The 20,641-nt window shown below is 36.7% G+C and overlaps 1 protein-coding gene across 1 annotated transcript in view; it reads left to right on the top strand.

Annotated features, from left to right (window-relative positions):
- LOC137927414 (la-related protein 1-like) overlaps nucleotides 1-20,641 on the top strand; it is a 90,001-nt gene that overhangs the window by 16,033 nt on the left and 53,327 nt on the right. The window contains exons 2-3 of the mRNA XM_068771221.1: nucleotides 14,801-14,909; nucleotides 15,381-15,457. Coding sequence (XP_068627322.1) covers nucleotides 14,801-14,909; nucleotides 15,381-15,457 — 186 coding nt within the window. The remainder of the gene's footprint in view (nucleotides 1-14,800; nucleotides 14,910-15,380; nucleotides 15,458-20,641) is intronic.

The raw sequence follows: 20,641 nt of genomic DNA, 5'->3' as shown, positions 1-20,641 counted from the left end.
TTATTTTGTTAATGTATCTAATATGGTGCTATTAAAAACCGAACCGCGCGTTATAAAAGCGCGGCGACAACAAAGCCGCAAGTGTTCCTTACATTACCTTACCTTCCGATTGAACTAGGATATATGTGTATATATACAGTCTTAGCAAATGAATCGACTCTCAGTTGTTCTTGCTAGCGGAAATATGTAAAGTCCATAGCTGAGCTCAATTCCGAAATAGGAATATATTTGATAGGCCAAATTTCATGTCTCTATGCATTATGCTTCCAGAGATATAATAAGTCGATACAAAGATGGGAATCTCTTATATGCATAGATGATACTACTTTAGAAGTGTGAAATGCGTACACAAGCATAGCCGCGCGGATAAGCACTGTCGTCCACTTAGCGATGGTCAATTGGCGGTAGCGAGAGCGTAGCACCTCTCGATTAGTGACTAATGTAGTCGTTATCGTCGCGAAGGACGGCGGTATGCAACAAACTTGCAGCGAGTGATGCGATGCATGTGTCTATCGATATCTGCAGCATACGAAGATCTTGATTCAAAAGTTGTTGTGACACGACTGTTAGTGATGGACGTTGAAGCGATTGAAGCTATCGATATTTTATTGGGCGCCATTTAAATGTGGTAACATTAGATAAGCTCTCGATAAAAAGCCGAGCTATAATAATAAAACGGATAAGTAATAAATGTGACCTTGCTAGTATTTACGTAATATAATGACACGTTGATTACAACCAGTGTGTTGAAATTATAATAATGTAAAGAAAGGATTTGTATTAAACACTTACTTCAGCTATTGTATAATAATGTGCACGTTGATCTGTATGTAGAAAACCATTTCAATTGATTAAAAAGAAGCCGCTCCTGTTATTTTAGTAATGGCAAAGGTAAAGCATCTTCGACTGATATAAAATGTATTGATTTACAACCGTAACAGGATAATCTGATATTTAACTGCACAATATTCACTGAAAAGATTTTTCCACGTTTCGGAGACGATAAACTATCATAGCACATGAGATTGATGTTGTTTCAGGGGCGTTATTGTATGCCAAAGGAAGACTATTTGAGAAAGTGATCATAAAAATATTCTCGCCGGAGTTTGTCGTGGAATCTTCTTAGATCAGGGCGCAGTTGGAAATAGTTTTAATACCACCAGCCTCTTGAAGATATTCCTAGTAGTTTGTATTGAAATAATTCTCAATTGGTTAAATGAAAAAATAAATATGTCGGCGTCGTTTTTACATATGTACAAATGTGATGTCCGGTTAAGAAATATGTTTTTCTTTGTAACTGGGTCTTACGTAAATATACAATCGTCCGAATAATTAGGTCCACTAAATTATTTATTTATTATCTTGCGTTGGACAGAACATGATGTTTCGGACAAGGCCGGGAGTAGATATGTATTGTGACATACGTTACGATTTATTTGTCTTAAAAGATTCTCATAAAATTGTCAATTCTTACAATACCTATATAATGTTATACATGATGATCTAGGTAGGCGATTGTTGATGATTATTGAATATTAAAAGAAATTACAGAAAAACGGTGGTAACCTCGTATAATACTGTTCCCAGTGTTGCTTTACGGTGTAGAATCATAGACTATAAAAGAGATGACAAAAGTGAATCTAAGCCAAAAATGTCATTATGGAGCGCCACAACTTTAAGATTAACCAATGTTTCACACAAATTTTAAAATACTTTAGCCACTTTGATGTAAAAATGGCAACAGTATAGAAATACTTTAATAGTCTTCGCTAGACTTCACAATGAACTGATTAGAAAACCGCCTGGCTAGCAGCTCAGTCGGATGCCATATGGAATGACTGGACGCAAATTTAGAAAGCTATTGTCGTAAGTGATTGGATCAAACTTATTTTGCCAAAGAATTACACTATAATATATAATATAGCAGCACATGACTCAACAATCGTTGAACGGTGTCTTCGCGATACATACGCCCTCTTTTATGAGCGATATCTGTTCACTACAACTTTTTCCATGACTACCCTACTATAATATTTACTTGCAAAAGTACCCATAATTAACCACATAATTTTAATGATTATCAACACGAGTAGGGGCTCAGTTAGAACTGTCTAATGGCGAGTGGTATTAGAAATGTCGAAATTGATAGCAATATCGGCATTTTTTAAATATTCTCTTGACTTCTTAATTTGCGTATTATTAGTCTTTAGATAAACCTTTTGAATGTCAGTTGACTGATGAATCGCTGGATATTTAACTATATGTTACCTGTAACTGATGAAATGTTTTCGATTGTAAGAGAAACCAGGCATATTCTCAATACGCAAAAATTTGTTTTTGTTTTTTTAATTTTTAATGTCCCGTTATTGAGGGCCTTTCGTCCCTGTCTTTTTTTTATAGTAACTTTTTCACCAAAAATTACCTATTTTTCACCCCCCCCCCTCTCTCATCTTTCACAATGTCTTTCTTCCTTCATATTTTCTACAATTCTCGCAGTATTCATTTGCATTACATTCACGTATAGCTTCCCATCCTCTTATTTTTTTATTTTGTGTGATTTAATACAAACACTGTTATAACTTAATTTATTTTAGAATTTAACTTACTGGCTATCATTGGATTCTGTCCAACCCCATTCTAATATTTAAAGGCCTAGGACGATCTCAAGCCTCTGCTTGGATCGTTATGTAGATTTTTTTAAAGATTAAATCTGTACAGTTTACGAAGTGGATTTCGGTTCGGCTACGATGTTTGTGTACCCAGAAATGGCAACGTCACAAGGCTGCAATATAAATGAAACGGTTGGCATCGTCCAACATTATAAAATGCAATAATTTGGCAATCTCATTCGACTGATTAGTGATTAGTGACGGCCTTGGCGTTGATAAAGCCAATCGCGACTTGCGCGCCAACTTTCGACTGTTTCTATTTTATACATATATTCTTGAAGTAGGAATAGGTTCGATATTTTTAGCAGGTATATAGCCTTAATTAGTGCTATCCTGTTTGGATGGAAGTTAGTACGTATCCAAGTAGTATAGTTCTAATTAATGCTTAACGTACTTGTGTACTTATATATTTGGATTCGAGATGGGGTCGCTTGACCTTGTAATAGGTTCAAGATCACCCAGAGAGCAACGGAGAGCGCTATGTTCAGAAATTAAATAAATATTTATTGGCTCAAATGATCTTCACAATTATTGTTATATTTAATGAGAATAAAACTTGCGTAATTTTTTTTGCTTCTTTACAGTGTTATAAATTAAAATAATTTATGTATAAATCACAAATGAGCTAAATTTTATTTGGTTTAATTTTTGTTGGTGAGGCCACCGAACTGTGAATAAAGTGAAGATTATTTCGTTCTGAGTTCTCGGATTGAACGAGTCGTCCTCGAGTTTTATAACTAACAATACATTTCGCGATTCATTTTTATTTATACAGGGTGTTTGGTTGTTTGTGTAAAATATTAAAAGAGGTGATTGCATAGCTAATTTAGCAGAAAACCTTAAACCTTTTATACCTTCACCTCTTTTATACCTTCTTTATAATCTATTCCAAGTCAACCTGTTAAAGTGATCACTTTGAAATATGTTACATTAATATACTTTTTTAGTATGCGTCAGGCCAATAACTACTGGCAGCACAAAGTCTCCAACTGATAGTAAACAAGAATAAATTTAATACTTCATTATCATTACGTTGTTTATTATTTTTGAAGCCATTGATTTTTGACAGCACTAAAGGTATACATTTACCCCTTTCAGATTTTAGATCATTTTTAAGGATAGGTGGGTCGACAGTCTCGTCATCCAGTCGTCATCTAGCAAAAAAAAAACATAAGTATAGTTTTGGAAAAGTTTTTATAAAATCAGGAAAATTCCGCGAAATGATGTACACCAATACCTCGCTTCGCGTCGTTTCGTTTTGCGTTTTTTTCGAAGTTGCGTCGCTGCTTAATTATTAGCACTAATTTTCACTGTGCGTCGTTAGATTTTCGAGATTGCGTTGTTTTGGGTTCGAGTCTTTATTTATTATGAAATTTTCTTTTTTTTTATAAAAGATGGCAACACTTTTATTTCTAATTGCGCCATGCCATCAAAACTCGGGGATTCCCTTTCTAACTTACAGTTTTATACAGTTTACGTAGTGTGTTGTGCTTTTTTTAAAAAGAGAATCATAAATTGATTTAAATTTTACAAAAGTTACAAAAATGGTAAATATTATTCCAATTTATTTATTGGCAGAGTTATGTTATTTTTGTCGTGTAAATGTTTACTTTGTTCAATTTTATTTTTAAAAAGTAGTATTTTCGTAACCTTGGAGCCTATCTTCGATCTGTACATGGTTTGCAATAGAAAATCTGAATTCAATTTGCGTCGTGTTTTTTTTGGAACATAACCACGACGCAGTGAGGTATTGGTGTATCTATTACATATTTGAACTCTACGCTAAATATCGGTGGCAGATCATCTTGAATTGTTAGGTAATTACACTCGCATTAAATCTCAATTTTTTTCAAAGAGCTGGGTGGGTATTCTGATAAAAGTTCGATAGTATTTTACCCCTGGTTACAGTGTAGTAACCCTTAGCACACAAATGTTTCTATTCTAAAGTCATTTAAATTGACCATAGAATGATTTCTCACCTAACGATCACAAATATGACCAGTCTTACACCGTCCATGTCCAGCCGCTTTTGAAGTCGAGTCTTAGGTGTGTGGGTATGTGTTACATTTACACCCACGTGTTTTTACACACACACATACATGAATCCACACACGTAAACATATATGTACATCTATACAGGTACGCACACAAGTGTAAGTGTTCGACGTATTATTAGATAAATATAAACTGTGGCTAGCTTTATTCCTCCATGATTAATTGATAAATAATTATTTTATCAACCTTAAGACGACAGCCAAGGTTTCGTTTTATCTTTCCTCGGAAATCTTATCTGCGGGGATAATGAACGTGCCAGTAGTTCGTTTTGCGTAATTTTCACGTGTTTTCCGATTCCTATCAGTTTTCTTCGATATTGCAGTCTGTATGACAAGTGCGATTGGGTAGTTGCAAGTTTTGTGCTGATGTAGGGTAACCATGCTTTTCTTTAAAATAATATGACCCATAAATCAACGTTGTCTTAACTGTTGATGAGGGTAGGTTGTCCTTACCTCAGATATTATATTTACATTTGTTTTTCAATACGATCGCCTAAAGTTGGATGTAGTAATGATTTTGAATGTATGAAATACTGGCTGTAGTTTACTGAAGGATCAAGGTAACATAAAAATGGCTCAAATTTAGAAATATATGCATTTGTAGTCATACTAATAAAAGTGTACATAAAAATAATCTTTTTGAATGATACCGGTTTTTTTATAATTTTCTAGCATTAAGTACTTTATCTTGACGTTGATTTGAAGGATTTTTTTCTTTTTAGCCGATATACGCCCATTTACGCAAAGGTTTATGGTATTCCCACGACCTATATCGTCGGTCGGCCCAGTGGTGGTATTTCCACGCCGTGTCTACCGGAACCTTTACGGTTTTTACTTACCTATAGGAGGCCATCATTAAAAGCGTAGACATTAAATTTAGAAATGGACTTTGTTACCACACACAAGGGTTTTTATTAACTCCAGAAATATGAATCTTTTGTAATTACACAGAACAGACTTAATTTAAAAATATACAGCAATATTTCAATAACATGTTGAATATATTTACATTGTAATGTTCTATGGTACACGGTATTTTATTTTGATTACATCCCGATGTGCCTTTTTTGTTTTATGATTCACGTCTAATGTTTTAAATGACTGTAGTTTTTATTTACTTTATAGTTTGTACGGACAGTATTGCGTTTAATTTTTCCATTTTTTTATCTATAATAATTTTCGTTGTTTCCTGGTGATATTTGGCACCACACATTTATTTATAAAGAGTTTTAAACCATGTAACAAAACAAGAGAACCAAGTAAGATATTGTAATTGCGTTTTTGCAATAAAAACGACACTGGTGTAATTACTATGGTAAAGTTCGCGGTACGCGGGGCTCCGTCGGACAGGCAGTTAAGTGCAGCTTGCTTCGGCACTGCCTCTCTTATCATCCCTAGCGACACCGGCATGTGTTTCTCAAACTATGAAGTCTCTACACCTGGTAATCTAAATCTATTATATAAAATTCTCGTGTCACGGTGTTCGAACTTGAACTCCTCCGAAACGGCTTGACCGATTTTTACCAAATTTTATATGCGTATTCAGTAGGTCCGAGAATCGGCTGCTATCTATTTTTCATACCCCTAAGTGATAAGGGTTGTTCACCCTTAATTTTTTTTTTTTTGACTAAATTTTTTGTTTTTATTTTTTTATGACACAACATACAAAAATACATACAACCCTAAATTTTCACCCCTCTACGATCAACCCTTATTTTTAAATTGAAAATTAAAAATATTTTTTTGCAAAACAACGTTTGCGGGATCAGCTAGTAACACTATAGATTTTAAATTTTTTGTTAGATTGTCATGAAAGCATTAGAAAAATAATATAGTTTTGTCTTGCACTAAATGTCCACATTCAGTTCGCCGCACATGCGTCTGATTGTCACTGCAGATTAGTGCTACAGTAGCGCACCGGCGTGGCGTTCCGGGGCCGCCCCGTGGCGGTAACGGGTGCAGTGTCGGTGCTACATTACCAGTAATTACCCACCACAACAAAGATGTATCTACAAAGACATGTCATGACCTTTTTTTATCCAAAATATTTCATATCATCATCACATTTTCAGCCGTAGGATGTCCATTCCTGGACATAGGCTATTCATGGATATCAGCATCCAGCGTCTTTCCACCTTTTTCCGATATTTCCTTTATTCACATTAATTTCCACATCAGATCGTTTATAACGAACGTCGAGAGTAAAGTGCCTGAAGAGTCTAATTCGAAGGAAACTATAATCAAATTCGGCTCCACTTTACAGCGGGATCTCATTATTTACAACCTTCAACCTTCCACGAAGGTACCAAAAGTTGTCCTAGGAGATCTAACAGAAAATATTTACCAATAGAGCCAGTACCTTTTCCGGCATCATCGAATCGGAATTTAATAGACATATTGACAGAATTACTTGAACTAATGAATGTAAACAAGGTGTTCTAATTTATAGTAAGCTCTAAAATCTAATCAGTCTAGAGATGTGGCTAAAGTAACTGAAATCAGTGCTAGTAAGGGTTGTGAATGTACTACAGTAAGTTGCAGAAAGGGTTCCAATTATTGGTGATGAAAGGTGCAAGAGTGGCAACCACGAATCTGTAGATGTGCACTAGGAGAACCGACAGTCAAGGTACAAAGATCGGTAGAAGAATGATTATAACATCTTCATTTTTATCGTCATCATCTTCCCCGGTAACTTCCAATAACAGGTTGGAAGCATCGAACTCATTTTAGTACAAGTTAATTATAAAAGAGGTCGCCGTCGAAACATTACACTTTGCGTAATAAAATCTAGGTTCAATGTTTTTCCTCTAGAATTAATTAAGAGACCTATTTTTCCTCATAATAAGGACTTTCCCGTGTGTAAAACGAAATTGTGGTTACCTGTCTCTCACACTTGTGCGAAGTGATATCTTTCGCGATAAAGGTTTTACTCGAAGTGCAAACGTCTGTCTCTTTCTAATATATGGTGCGAGCGAGACGGATGTCTGTACAAGATCGGGGTGATTGCCTTGTAATGGACTTTGTGGTGTTTACGTATGGTTAATTTTACAGGAATATGTGCTGTTTGGTTGGTAACTACATATTTATTTTTATATTTTTCCTGCAACACATTTCCAGTCTGGTGTATTTGTTATTGAGAAATGCTTTTTACTATTTGCCATTTATAGCTTTATCAGGCCTGACGTGGTGTGTAAATACGAAAGAAAGTTGAAAGTGTTTAGCCTAAATCTCTTCACAGTAACTAGTTTTGGATATCAAAAAATTAATGTAAACAAAATTTAATATCAAAAAATAAAGATAAAGATTGGAAAATAAAAATGTACCTAGCTACCTAAGAGTAAAAAAGATGAGGAAAGGAAGAAGGAATGAAAGTACAAAAATTGCAGGATATTGTTAAGGATAAAAGAAAAGAATTTGAGATGTATGAAAGTGAGTGTCGAATAAAGATAAAACTCTGAAAAAAATATGTGTAAATAAAGTCCCTGTCCCGAACTAGATAGGGGGTACGAGAGGCTCCCAAAAGAGTGGGCATAAAAAAAAAACTAGTTCTGGATACCTCGAGACTTGCCTTAAAGGTATAAACGGACGCTACATGAACTAGTTAAAAATTTCACCTATAAGGTTCTTCAGCTTGGGTCGTCACTCTATATGCGTTTAGCATTCTAATTGTAGGGTGGAGGATGTGTCGAAATGGCGAGGGAAACTCCAGAAGACGAAGGTGCACGAAAAATTCAAATCACAGCGTGATTGTAATATTGTTCATTCGCGACGAAGGCAAATCGCATGTCTTACTATAGTGTTACAGAAAACACTGTACTGTACCTAAGAAATGCGGCGAGGTGAAGCCCGAGAAATAAGTAGTATGACTGTGGCCGCCGCGGGCTTTGCCGAAAGATTGACGAAATGGAGCAGCCGATACCCTCCCCGTCTTGCCGCCCGCGTACATAAGGCGCGGTATATTAGTTTCGGTAGCAATATAATTTTCATTGCATATTTATTAGAGCGAGTATTCAGGACACGAGAGATTTGACTGAACATTAGTCGACGGGTCATTTTTTTTGGGTTTGCGAATTGTTTTTTCATAATAAATAGTTCGTTTCTGATGACATTAGTAAACTCTAGGACCGACGATAAAGCCAAGGCGTTGCAGGAGACTTCTATGTCATGCAAGCGAGTTCTATCGGCTGGTATAATGATTAAGCTACTAGAGGGGGAATCCCCGAATGCTAAGCAATTCTGTAATATTGATCTCGAAAAAAACCTTGACCCAAGTGTCTTTCAAGATGCCGTTCAAGTTAGTACCGTTTTATCTTTTTGCTACAAGTTACAAGCATAAAGATAAAACCAAAGGTCGATGCCAACGTTCCAGTTGAAAAGGTGAAAAAAGACCAGGTCCCCAGTTCACGGTAGTTCCGCTGTTCCTGGTGGGGATTATCAGGCTTAGTAATTGTAGCGAGTGGTGCTAACCATCGCCAGATTCCACACTGACCACACGACTTACCCTGATAACACATGATATACGCACTTTTTTTTAGGATCGGAATTCCACTGCTGTTCAAGCATTTGCAGATTCCGCAGGTTCGAGGCTGCGGAAGTGTAGCTTAAGAACTGTAAAGGAATTTTGAGAGCTCTCGGAGGAGTCTGGGCTTTAGCCCTCTACATTAGTATGTACTATTTCACTTGATTGAGAGGCAGCCGAGTTCTAAGACCGCTTCGAGTGAAGCGCTATAGTGACTAGGCCCAAGGGCCTCCACGAAGGATCGGCTTTAGCTGTCATTGGTCGATAATACAATAAGCATGATGAGGACAGACATTACAAAACCTAAGTGGAAAGCACACATTTCTTTCTAAATTTCTAAAATGAAATTAGGTTTTATAGATTTTGGCCCCTTATTTTAGGTGTTATAGTCCTAAAAATACGGTTATTCTGACCTTTACATAATATATACAAAGATTATACATATTTCAGTTAAATAAATCGGTTACCGTACCCAAGTGTAGGTAACTCGTCGCGTGCACCGAACAATGTCAATGACCAGTGTTTCGATATTGGGCGGTATAAAAAAACGTCCGCCATTTTGAATTACATCGCGCCGATCATGGCCAAACTGTCTGCAAGTAGGGCCATGAGATTGGCGATTTTTATCTCTGTTAATAAGCAGCTCCTTTACATACTTTGTGGTCCAACATACCGCAATAAGTGGTGCTGATACTTTTACCTTAAAAACTAAGGTCGTTTTCTTTAAATATTTGATTTTACTAGGTTAGGTATCGGCATAAAATTAATTTAAGACAATATTTATATTTGAGATTTCAGCATATCTGTTAATATCGCGATCTTTGCGTGTTTTTTAAATATTTGAACAAGTCAAAAATCGTAGTTGGCGAGATGTTGAAACCGTCCCTTTATTTCACCGTCAAAAAGATAGGAATAATAATCTAATTAGAGTGCCAAAATTAAAAATAATTAATTCAATTTTGAATGTCTGAATAAAATTTCTAATTTTTATTTAATCATATTTTTTGTGCTAGTAACAATATTAAGAAAAGCAACTATGTATGTGATCGTTATCAATACAATAAGATGAACATTGACTTGTTAAGTGAGGGCTTACGGTTAGAGATTAGAGAATGGTTTTGTGTTATCTCAGTTTAATGATAAATCTAGTATGCACTCCTTGCAATGTATACGCAGCGAAAGGTTGAAGAATTGAAAGAAAAGTTAATTTATTTTGTAAAGCAACGTGATTTGGCTTAAATGTATTGATTCCTATACTGTTATCTGTGGAAAGGTTATTGTAACGTAATCCTTGTAGAATGAAAAGTGAGTTTTACAAATTTCTAACAAGTTCTCAGGTTTGCAAAGTTAGCAATATTACTTGGTATTGTATATATATTAAACAAGTTGTCCCCTGTTGTGGGTTCAGACCGCTCCAAACAGAATTTTTGTATATATTAACTCTCTTACCCCAATTTTATTTTCAGGACAGGAACATAAATCCTCCTACTTTCACGTTCCCTCTCTCATCTTTCACAATTTCTATCATTCAGCATACATTCATCAGCACACTACATTTACGCATCGCCTCGCAACCCTCGTTACACTTTCTGGTACACGGTCTGGTTTTGCTTAATTACATCACCCAGCAACCTGCAACAAACCGCAAGAAAGTGTGGCAGCTCTCCTCCTCTTCCAAAAGGGAAGCGATGTTGCCGCAAACAATGCTATTAACCATTTCCACTTCGCAAGCCACTAAACTAAGCTCTCCATAAATAAGACAGCAAGTAATTGCTTGCATCCAAACGGTATTGGAAATCTCTAGAAGAGGCCTATCTACCTTGCGAGTGGAATTTCATAAAATCCGTTCTTAGCTGATCTGTACTCTGAAAGAATATACCTACCAAATTTGAAATCCCCAAGTAGAATTATTTATTATAAAAGAGTAGCCAATTTGCCAATCTCGTCACTGTTCAGTATATAAAATAAAAAGTAACATTTTGACTCGTAACTAATTAAAATCGGTTATTTTATATGCTCACTGTTCAACTGCTCGTCTAATGGCCGCATTATAGCGCGCGATAAAAACTGAAGATTTCGGATACGTTTTTGTGCATTCGACGCGTTGATTTAAAGTGATTTGCTCTGGAAGCCTGTTCCACTTCTCCCCTGCTCTCGACGTGATGCTATATTTAAACAAGGTTTTGTAATGCACACAGATTAGTGGTTTTCACATTGGGGACCCCATTAGTAAATTTACATTCGCTTACAGAGTCGTGGCCCGGGGTGTGCTTGGGATTACTCTACGAAAATTAAACCAATGTGGATATCCATTGTCGAACGAACGTAACCTAGCCTAGCGGATTCTTTTTTAATTTGCACTGCTGACTATGTGGCATTTTTGCAGACTCTGCGAGTGCAAGGGGGCATGGCCTTGGGGGCGTTTAGCCTAAATCTTCCTTTAAGGTAGCAAAGCTTAGGCACAAGGGACCCCGCGGAGGTACCTTCGCTTAAAATATCAGTCGTCAATAATACCCTTTTAGCTTTTCAACTTAAGGGCTCATGTGAGGGCCGAACCTGAACATGGTCGATTGCTATTACCTAGTTAATATTACTACCACTTCGGACAGCGTTAGCAGTGGCAGAAGAAGTAGCGGAAGAAACTCAAGCAACCCTTCTGTCTGTAATGATCAGGTATTGGTTGCCCCTGTGATATATGAACTGATTCAGATTAGGCAGTGGGTATAGCGCGTAGAACTGGTGATTTTTGAGGTCTTAAAATTCCGGAGTGGACATCACGAACCGGCACTCGGACAGAGGCCACTTCCAGCGGGTTCTGTTGGATATCTATACGGAGGTATTTTTTCACGAGCGGACGTACTGATGTCAAAGTGATGATGATGATATAACATTAGTTATTGTTAGTATCGAAACAAGTGATTAAAAAACCTGTAATTTTTTTATAAGAGAGCACCTTCCTGCTGCGTGGCGCTATTGATTTTTTTCCTTTTTAATTTCTTTGTCACGTTATCACAGTAGATATTATTTTTAGCTTTATCTATCCGTCATACTCAACCTTCGCTAAGATTTATCTCAGGCATTTCCGTGTACGTTTGTTTATCGAATTTATTAATATTCTTCAACGCGTTCGTTACAAATTTATCTAGATTTTTTTTTTAACGAGGAAGTTTCTTGTTGTTTTTACTAAAAGTACGGCCGCATCTGACGCAAGACATGCGGTGAATGTTACATGTTATAGAATTTGTTTACACTGCGATTGTCCTAAAGGTTGTCTGGTTGTACCACCGTGGCGCCAATATCTGTCAAACGAAAGGAGTGGTTTATTGATTTGAAAGCTTTAGTGATCTGTGGCTTTATACTAATAAACAGTTATAGCCCTTTCTGTTAAATTTATGTAAATAAAACACTAAGACGACAATGTTAATAAATGAGAACGGTTTTACAACTAACAAAAAATATTCTATTTTTTTGTTGACTGGACTTTCACTGCTGTCCAAATGGTATTTGCAGATCTCGTGGGCTCGAGTTAGACATACAGAAGGTGCCTAGCCTAAGACCTTTTGAAATAGCGAAGCTGGAGGGCTCCCGGAGAAGCCTAGTTTCGAACAGTTACGTACTTCTATTTCACCGAACTGACGGAGGCCGCCGTGATTTTATATCGCCTCCGTTGACTTTGAGGGGATCTCCGCTTCGGCTGTCACACGTAGACAGTACCCGCTTAGCATTCCTACACAAGGACGCCCAAAAGGCTCGAACCTCCACTTAGCCGGTGGTTATTGCTTAACTAGTAACACTAATATTACTCAGGAAATCGTTACCGTTTTGAGAAGAAGTGGGAGAAGAAACTCCAGCGACGCGTATACCTAGTGTGATCGGAGGTTGGCGTCCCCTGTGATATACAATCCGACATCGTTTCCGACGAAACCGCTTGGTTATCGAATGGCAGTGATGACTACGTGTACGTAGCTTGTCTTATTGTCGTCGTGTCATTCCGAAACTCAAGTAAGTTTCTTGGTCTCAGGATGAGACAGCGTTTGATTGTGGCGACGGCACCTGTAATCAATGAATTTGTGTGTTGATCGGTAGGGTTAAATGAATCTATGCCCGGTTTAGAAACTAAACGATAGTAGGCAGTTCCAGGTCGACATGAAGGCTGTATTGCATACGCACCACGGCGCACCCGTTGTCCTGCGCACGAACCTTTTCTGTACGACCTGGAGTCTGAATGTCGGGCAGGTTACCATGCGCAAAGTACGAGCTTGCGTATGTGGGAACGGGACTGGTTACAGCTTTATTCGACAATGACATTTTACTCCCGTTGTTTAGTATTCTAGACGACATCTAGGTAACTGGTTTGCGTCAGCCATGGCGCTGGACAGTGGCAGCCTTTCTTAACGCCTCCAGCGACACCTACATTACTCTACAATGTAACGATAGCATCCTGCAAAATATTATATTCACTCGTGTAGACATAAAAATAATAGAAAAATAGCGGTGCAAGGTTATTAACTTTTTTATTCATTAAACAACCAATTCTTTAATGTTACCAAAATAAAAATGGTACAGGTACAAAGAGATTTTATTGCACTCTACTTATAAAATACCATATTTATTCATATAAGCAATGCATATTGAAAAATATCTGTTTCCTTTGGTTAAAAATTAAAAGTTACTAATTTCATTTTTTTTGTGTCCAATTTTGTAATAAACTATAAAAATTTAAAAAAAACATACCGGAAAACATAGTAACTATCGTAATTTTTAACACTTGACAGTCCGCTGTGAATTTCGCGTTTGACAGTTCGCTTTGTGGTTCAAATTGAATATTTATAACTAAGACAGGACAATGGTCGACGGATCAACCTAGTACATAAATGAAAATGATCGACAAATGTGTTACTTAGCGTAAAATAGACAACGGCTATTTATTTATTGTAACTGGGTTCAGAGACGAAAAAGATGCCTAGAAAATAGTAAAAACCTATTTCTTCCCAATCCGGTGAAACTATAGTATATAGCGGGTTTAAAAGAGAAGCCTCGAGCGTCGATATTTTTAATGATGCTTAGGTTAAGCTCCTTTCACGGCCTGTGCCTTCAAACCCGCGAAATTTGCAAATACAACTTGAACAGCACTTTAGGTCACGAAAAAAAACATCTTTCCATAGAAATCGCAGAGAAAATTGTAACCCCATGTGGCATCCCGTTGTATGACCCAAACATATGACGTTAATTAAAACAAATATTAAAGCATGTGTAAATTTTATTCCTTATGCCTTCGAGTAAGTCTGTCGGGACAGCCGGTAATTCAGATAGTTTTATATTCTGAATAACAGAATTGTTATTTATGAAACATTATACTCAATTAACAGTAAATTTTGAATTATTTTCGAATTCCTAGCCCAAGGAACCGCGTCTAGAATTTCCTTGCAAACTATTTTGGACAAATGTGCATCTAATTACCGGATTACTGGTAATCATATAAAAATTACAGCAGTCTACAATTGCATACCTGGTTTTTATAACTTTAATTATAACAATTGTTTTTTTTATTGGTGCAGGTACGCGGAGGCAGTACAGGGGTTCCACCTCCAGCTCCTCCAGCACTTCAAGAAGAAAAGAGGACCCCACTCCAGCCCCAGCAACAAGGCAGAGCACAGCCTCCCCCAGGTCTGTATTTCTTTTAATACTCGTATTATATATTTTTTTGTAAATGTAGGAGGTTCAGACATAAAATATTCATGGAGATTGGTTATAGGTGTAAGTTTCAAAGAGGTATTTGCCTGCAGAACACGACCAGAAGTATAACCCTGTCGCATTACAATGAAATTAAAAAAAATTATTGTAACTTTTCTGATTGATCACTTTACACAGGATGATTGCTGATAAATCTTATTATTCCCCCTTAAAAGCTTTTTTACAATCTCCCTGTATAGAGGCAAGTAAGTTACAAGTTTGCTAACAACAAGTTGCCATATCATTATTACCATTTTAGCTGTAGTACTCCCACTGCTGGACGTAAGCCTTCCCCAAAGATTTCCAATAGGACCGGTGGGATGCGGACTGCACCCAGCATTGACTATATCATCATGGTCGCCGATTCGCCTTTGTCGGATTTTAATGTAATTTTGAATTCCACAGAACCCGTGGTGGTCGCCCCGCCTCCACCAAAGCCAGTAGTCGTGAAAGCACCTAAGAATGTCAAGATCAATCAGAAGGTATGTGGAAATTTAACTTTAAAACATATTCTAACATCTCGAAACATCGTATCATTTACATTTAAAAACATGTTACATAATCACGATGAGAAATCTATAGAATAAAGGAATGCAGTCGCTTTATATGTTATACAAAGACTCACCTCGCCATGTAAGTTAACCATTCTAGATACATCTAATCTAGACGTATCTTGAAAGTGTTCATATTTATAAGCAAGTTCAATTCCATTTGAAAAATCAAATATTTCACCATGCAGTCCACGCGGCTCGACATCTCTCACTGAACCATTTAAGCCATGGGGTCACCCGTGAGTGTATAAGGTAAGGTTCATCGGATACGTTTCCTACAAAACACATATTGTAACTATCAAAGTAAACGTACATAGAAGTGAACTACATGGTCCTGTTACCCAACTGGGGACGCCTTGATTTTTAAAAGCAGCAAAAACTTTTAAGTTTTTTATTTTATTAAAACTTCACCGTTAAAATCTCTATTTTTATGTAGTTTTAGAATGTAAATCTTAAGTAATAAAAATTATGATTTTCTTAAATTGTCTTCACCCGATTAGCTTTAGGTTGACAGGTGGGTCGAAAAGCATACGCGTTTAATCGTCATTCTAGTTTGCCTATCTCTTTCGAGGTTATGGAGTTTGCTATTGACGAACACCTTAAATGTACGATAGGGCCCGCTGAAGTGTTGCTTTATTTAGTACGATCGGCCCCAGTTAATCCTCGTAAACCGAGTTCCGAAGCCACGCTTGTTTTACAAATCAATTGCATTGGCTATTAACTCCCTGCTTGCTGTACGACGTTTGACTTGACGATCGATATACATGACCTTTAAGTCAGAGGTCGTAAAAATTATCATATAGAGACAAACATTAAAGTAAAACTGGTTCTATGTGACGAGTCGAGGTTCTTCCCTCTGGGACGCTCTCAAAAAGGAATGCTTAACGGGATTCATATGACAGCCCTAGGAGAGGCCCCCTCTTGGGCGTTATTTTTTTCAGCTATTTAATAGGATTACGCTGTTGCGATCCAATAGTTCAGGGAGCTCCCAATGCTGTAAAATAAATAATGAAATGGACCGAGCTAATTCTTTTATGAATTCACAAGTTTAGTTAATTTTCAGATGTTTTGCTTATACCTCTTTGGCTCTTTAGAACATCAAACCCGGTTATTTATGCCAAATGGCAAACATTAATTATCCATAACAAATCATTAAAATAATCAAAAACATCCATGAAACAATAATTTTTATATAGCTAAGTTAAATCACTAGCTGCAGAGACATCTTATCTGAAAATTGCTTAATGAAAATTAATGTGCTTCACATTTTGGGGTAAAAAAAATCACTGTGATGGTAACCATTAATATAAACGTTTATGTCATCATTATTAAGTTCTATTACGTGTATATGATATTCGATCGGTGGTCAAAAATTAATTCCTAATTACATAATATATCACTACGCAATAGCTGAATGATAACATCTTGAAACCGAAGTTGAAAAAGTCCCAACACTTAACATAACAAGCTTATAACATGTATATAATGCTAAATATCTACTTAAACGAATATAAAAATAAGTTTAATGTAAAAGTTATTTACTGAGTTACTATTGACGTAATTTAAAAATGCATTAGAACTGATCCTAATCCAATTACATCGGGCCCGTAGTAATTGATTTCGGCCGAATAATCAGGTAAATCAATAATCACGGCGGTGAGCTCTGTCCATGTTTGTATATTTTTACATATACATATATATTTACTTTTTTATATGTATAAATATAAGAGCTACTTAACCACAATGATTATGGAGGTTTAATGTTTAGTTTTTTTGGTTTCCAAATACTTTTTTGAAATATAATTTGTATTTATCATGAAACTACAACGCTATTACGTGTTGGTCTTTTTCCTTAGTCTAAATTTCTATACAGGAAGTAATATAGAGGGATTTCTTTGGGAGACTCACCTCGAGAAACATATTACAGTAATACCCCGCTTTACGCGAAGGATACGTTTCAAAAAAAATCGCGTTAACTGAAATTCGCGTATAACGAGGTTTATGATTAAACATAGTCAAAAATTATTACAAAAAAATACAAATCATTTTAATCAATCACTTTTATTCTAGGAACACTTTATGCAATACATACTCTTATTTTTTACGGAAAAATACATCTATTGTCTTTTGGGTAACGTTTTGTTTACGTTCTTGTTAAATACGATCATAACACCCAACACTGCTTTTAATTGTTTGACAGATGGTCAAGACACCATAGAGAAGTTGATGACTCAATATATTTATATGCACTCTTTCGCGTAATTCGAGGCATTTGTGCGCGAAATTTGCAATTCGCGTTATAGTGAAACCGCGTATAACGGGGTCGCGTAAAGCGGGGTATTACTGTACTAGGTAGAAAGGTAGCGTCAAATTCAGGATGCTTAGATGAACGTACCAACTGAACAGTGTCAGTCACTTAATGCGGGATAATGGTCCATATCGCCGCCTCTAGTTTTCGTGGGATCGGTGTGAACTTGGCTTCAGTCGCAACTAATTTTCCGGTCTCACAACACTGTACCTAACAAATATTTATTTGCACAGTGCACACACGCCGAGCTATTGTTGCTTGCCGTGAGAACCAATGATGTGCTTGCTCACTGACTGTCGATATCGATTCAAATATCTCTACAGCCGTATTTATGCGGATAATTATAACTATGATATATTGAATTAAACAATCGTCCAAAATATTTTAAAAAATCTGAAAATTCGTGTGTTTTGGGGACCACAATTAAACGTATAATGCACAGTCACATCGAGTAACGACAGTCAAAATGTCAAGCAACCTGTGTAGTATTATCACGATTGTCTTATTGGCATGTACAGATTCTGCGGGCTTGAGGAGACAAGGTGCATGTTTGTATAGCTTTAACCTAGTTTTAAAAATCCAAGCTCATGGGCTTCCACAGAAGACACGATTCAGGCCGTGCTACATGTTATTTAAATGACTGTGTTGGGAGATGCCACCGAGTTCTCAGGTCGCTTGGCGGACGCTTCACCGCGTGCTGCTGGCGTAAGGGCCCCTGAAAGAGGAACTCAGCTTATGGGAGCTAGAGAGACCCGAACATCTACTTAGTCAGTGGCTATATCTAATGAAATTAAAAAATCACCTATAAGTTTTACCTTTTTAACACGTGGAACGCCAGACTAAAAACCATGTTTAGTTCAGTGGGCCGCGACGGGCACCATGTGACTGCCATCATGTTGGGTCCAAGAGGCCGCGTCGGACACCATGTGTCCGCATGCCCTGGATCACTTCAGAAGCCTCTATGGAGCCAACGGACAGTGTTTCGACTGTTTTTACCAAGGCATGTGACCCGCGCGGCCCTGCAGATAAATAATGGGTAAATCGCTGTATCCGTAAGTCGTCCTTTATTTTTAAGGGTTTTATTGACAATATTTGCAAAAAAACACCTTGGCGATTTTTTGACGATTTTCGATTTAATGGTGTGGCCCCAGGGCACAGTATGCTGTCGGACACATGGTGTCCGCCATGGCGTTCAACGTGTTAAAAACAATATTTGTTAATCTCGCAAGTTCTAGAAACATTCATGCATCGTGAACCGCAAACAACGTATGCATACATTCAAAATACATACAACCGAAAGGATAGTCATTAATTATATAAGTTATGTAAACAAAAAATAAAATTATAATTATTTTTAAAATAAGTACCTTTAATTAATTTCGCCAAAACCACAAGAAACGTGTATGCATAAAATAACGTCAACTTAACAGATACAAATACACTTCGGATTGAGATTATTTTTAATTTTGTTATAAAATTGGTATTAATATTAGATACATAAACTTCTTAAATGAGGAGATCTGTAAAAGAACTGCGGACACCGATGTTGATGGAAGAATTGCTCACTTGAATTGGCAGCGGGTGGAGCAACATTTTAAGCGATAGCCTTTGGGGCTGAACGGTTGAGTGGCGACCACGAGCCGGTTGACGTGGTGTTAATAGGCCCCCAACTATGTGGACTGACGATATAGTCAAGGTCCACCTAGAGGAGGGGTCCATATCACATCACATGGTGATAATGATGAAACTTCTAAAATTAAACTTTATAAGCTTTCGTGTTTAAATAAATAATATGGTTTCATAATAGCAATTCAACAAATTTCGTTTCAGTAACGTCATCAAAATGGCGGCCGCCAGTTTGGGCTGCATCGATTATATGCAGATTTAAAACAACCGTAACCGTTGTAACTTTTTACCTGTTTTTAAGTGCCTTTAGTGGACGAATGCAATACCAAGCTTTTATTGTTGTACGTAAAACCTTTTTTTTTGTTAAGCTATTATTCCTATGACAATTACTCAAAGTTATTTATTCATTTATATATTATGTATGCCATGTGAAGAATGACAGAAAAGCACAATTTGGCTTAAACTAAAATCAAGTCGAGGTCCCTTATGATAGTATTTTCCAATTTAATGCTACTAGTGCAACAAACTCGCCTTGATTTGAGAATAGTCCACAACAAAACTATGGCCGATTTTATTTGTACTCATTTTTTAAATATTCTTGATACAATACATATAGTATAGCATTTCCAAGTATTATTATATGAAAATTCATAGGCATTACATTGGAGTGTAGTCACTAATTTTATGAAACATAGAGAAATATGTAAGAAAAGGACCAATATTTAGTCACTTCCGCACATATAGTGGTAGTCGTGCAATAAAATGCACCGCCCGCCAGCCCGCTGATAAATGCGTATGCGGCAAGCAATGCGAATCACAACCGCAACCGCCAAACTACCCAACACGTGTTTCACCCCTCCTCGGGGCATCTTCAGAAGTTATGTTACACCGATTAGTGTCAAATACAGAGTGAGCTCAGCGACGGACTGAAAATGCAGCGTGCAGCGAAGTGTCTAAATATTGGTCCTTTTTTTTACTTAGGATGGCCTTCCGCGAGGTAACGCCTGATTCCATTAAATATAGAGAAATATATAACAAGCTCTTCTTTACTTTTAGTCCTAAACCATGTACATCATTATTTTTCTTATAATTATTAATACTAGACATCAATATCATATATATTTTGAGTATGTACATATATTTCTATATGAAGTTTTATTGTAAGAGTCTTTAGCTTTCAT

Source organism: Battus philenor, unplaced genomic scaffold (genome assembly GCF_028537555.1).
Source record: "Battus philenor isolate CCGP_79_NKW_IND1 unplaced genomic scaffold, ilBatPhil1.0.hap1 SCAF_30, whole genome shotgun sequence".
Lineage (NCBI taxonomy): Eukaryota > Metazoa > Arthropoda > Insecta > Lepidoptera > Papilionidae > Battus > Battus philenor.
This window is presented reverse-complemented; position numbering and strand designations above follow the sequence as displayed.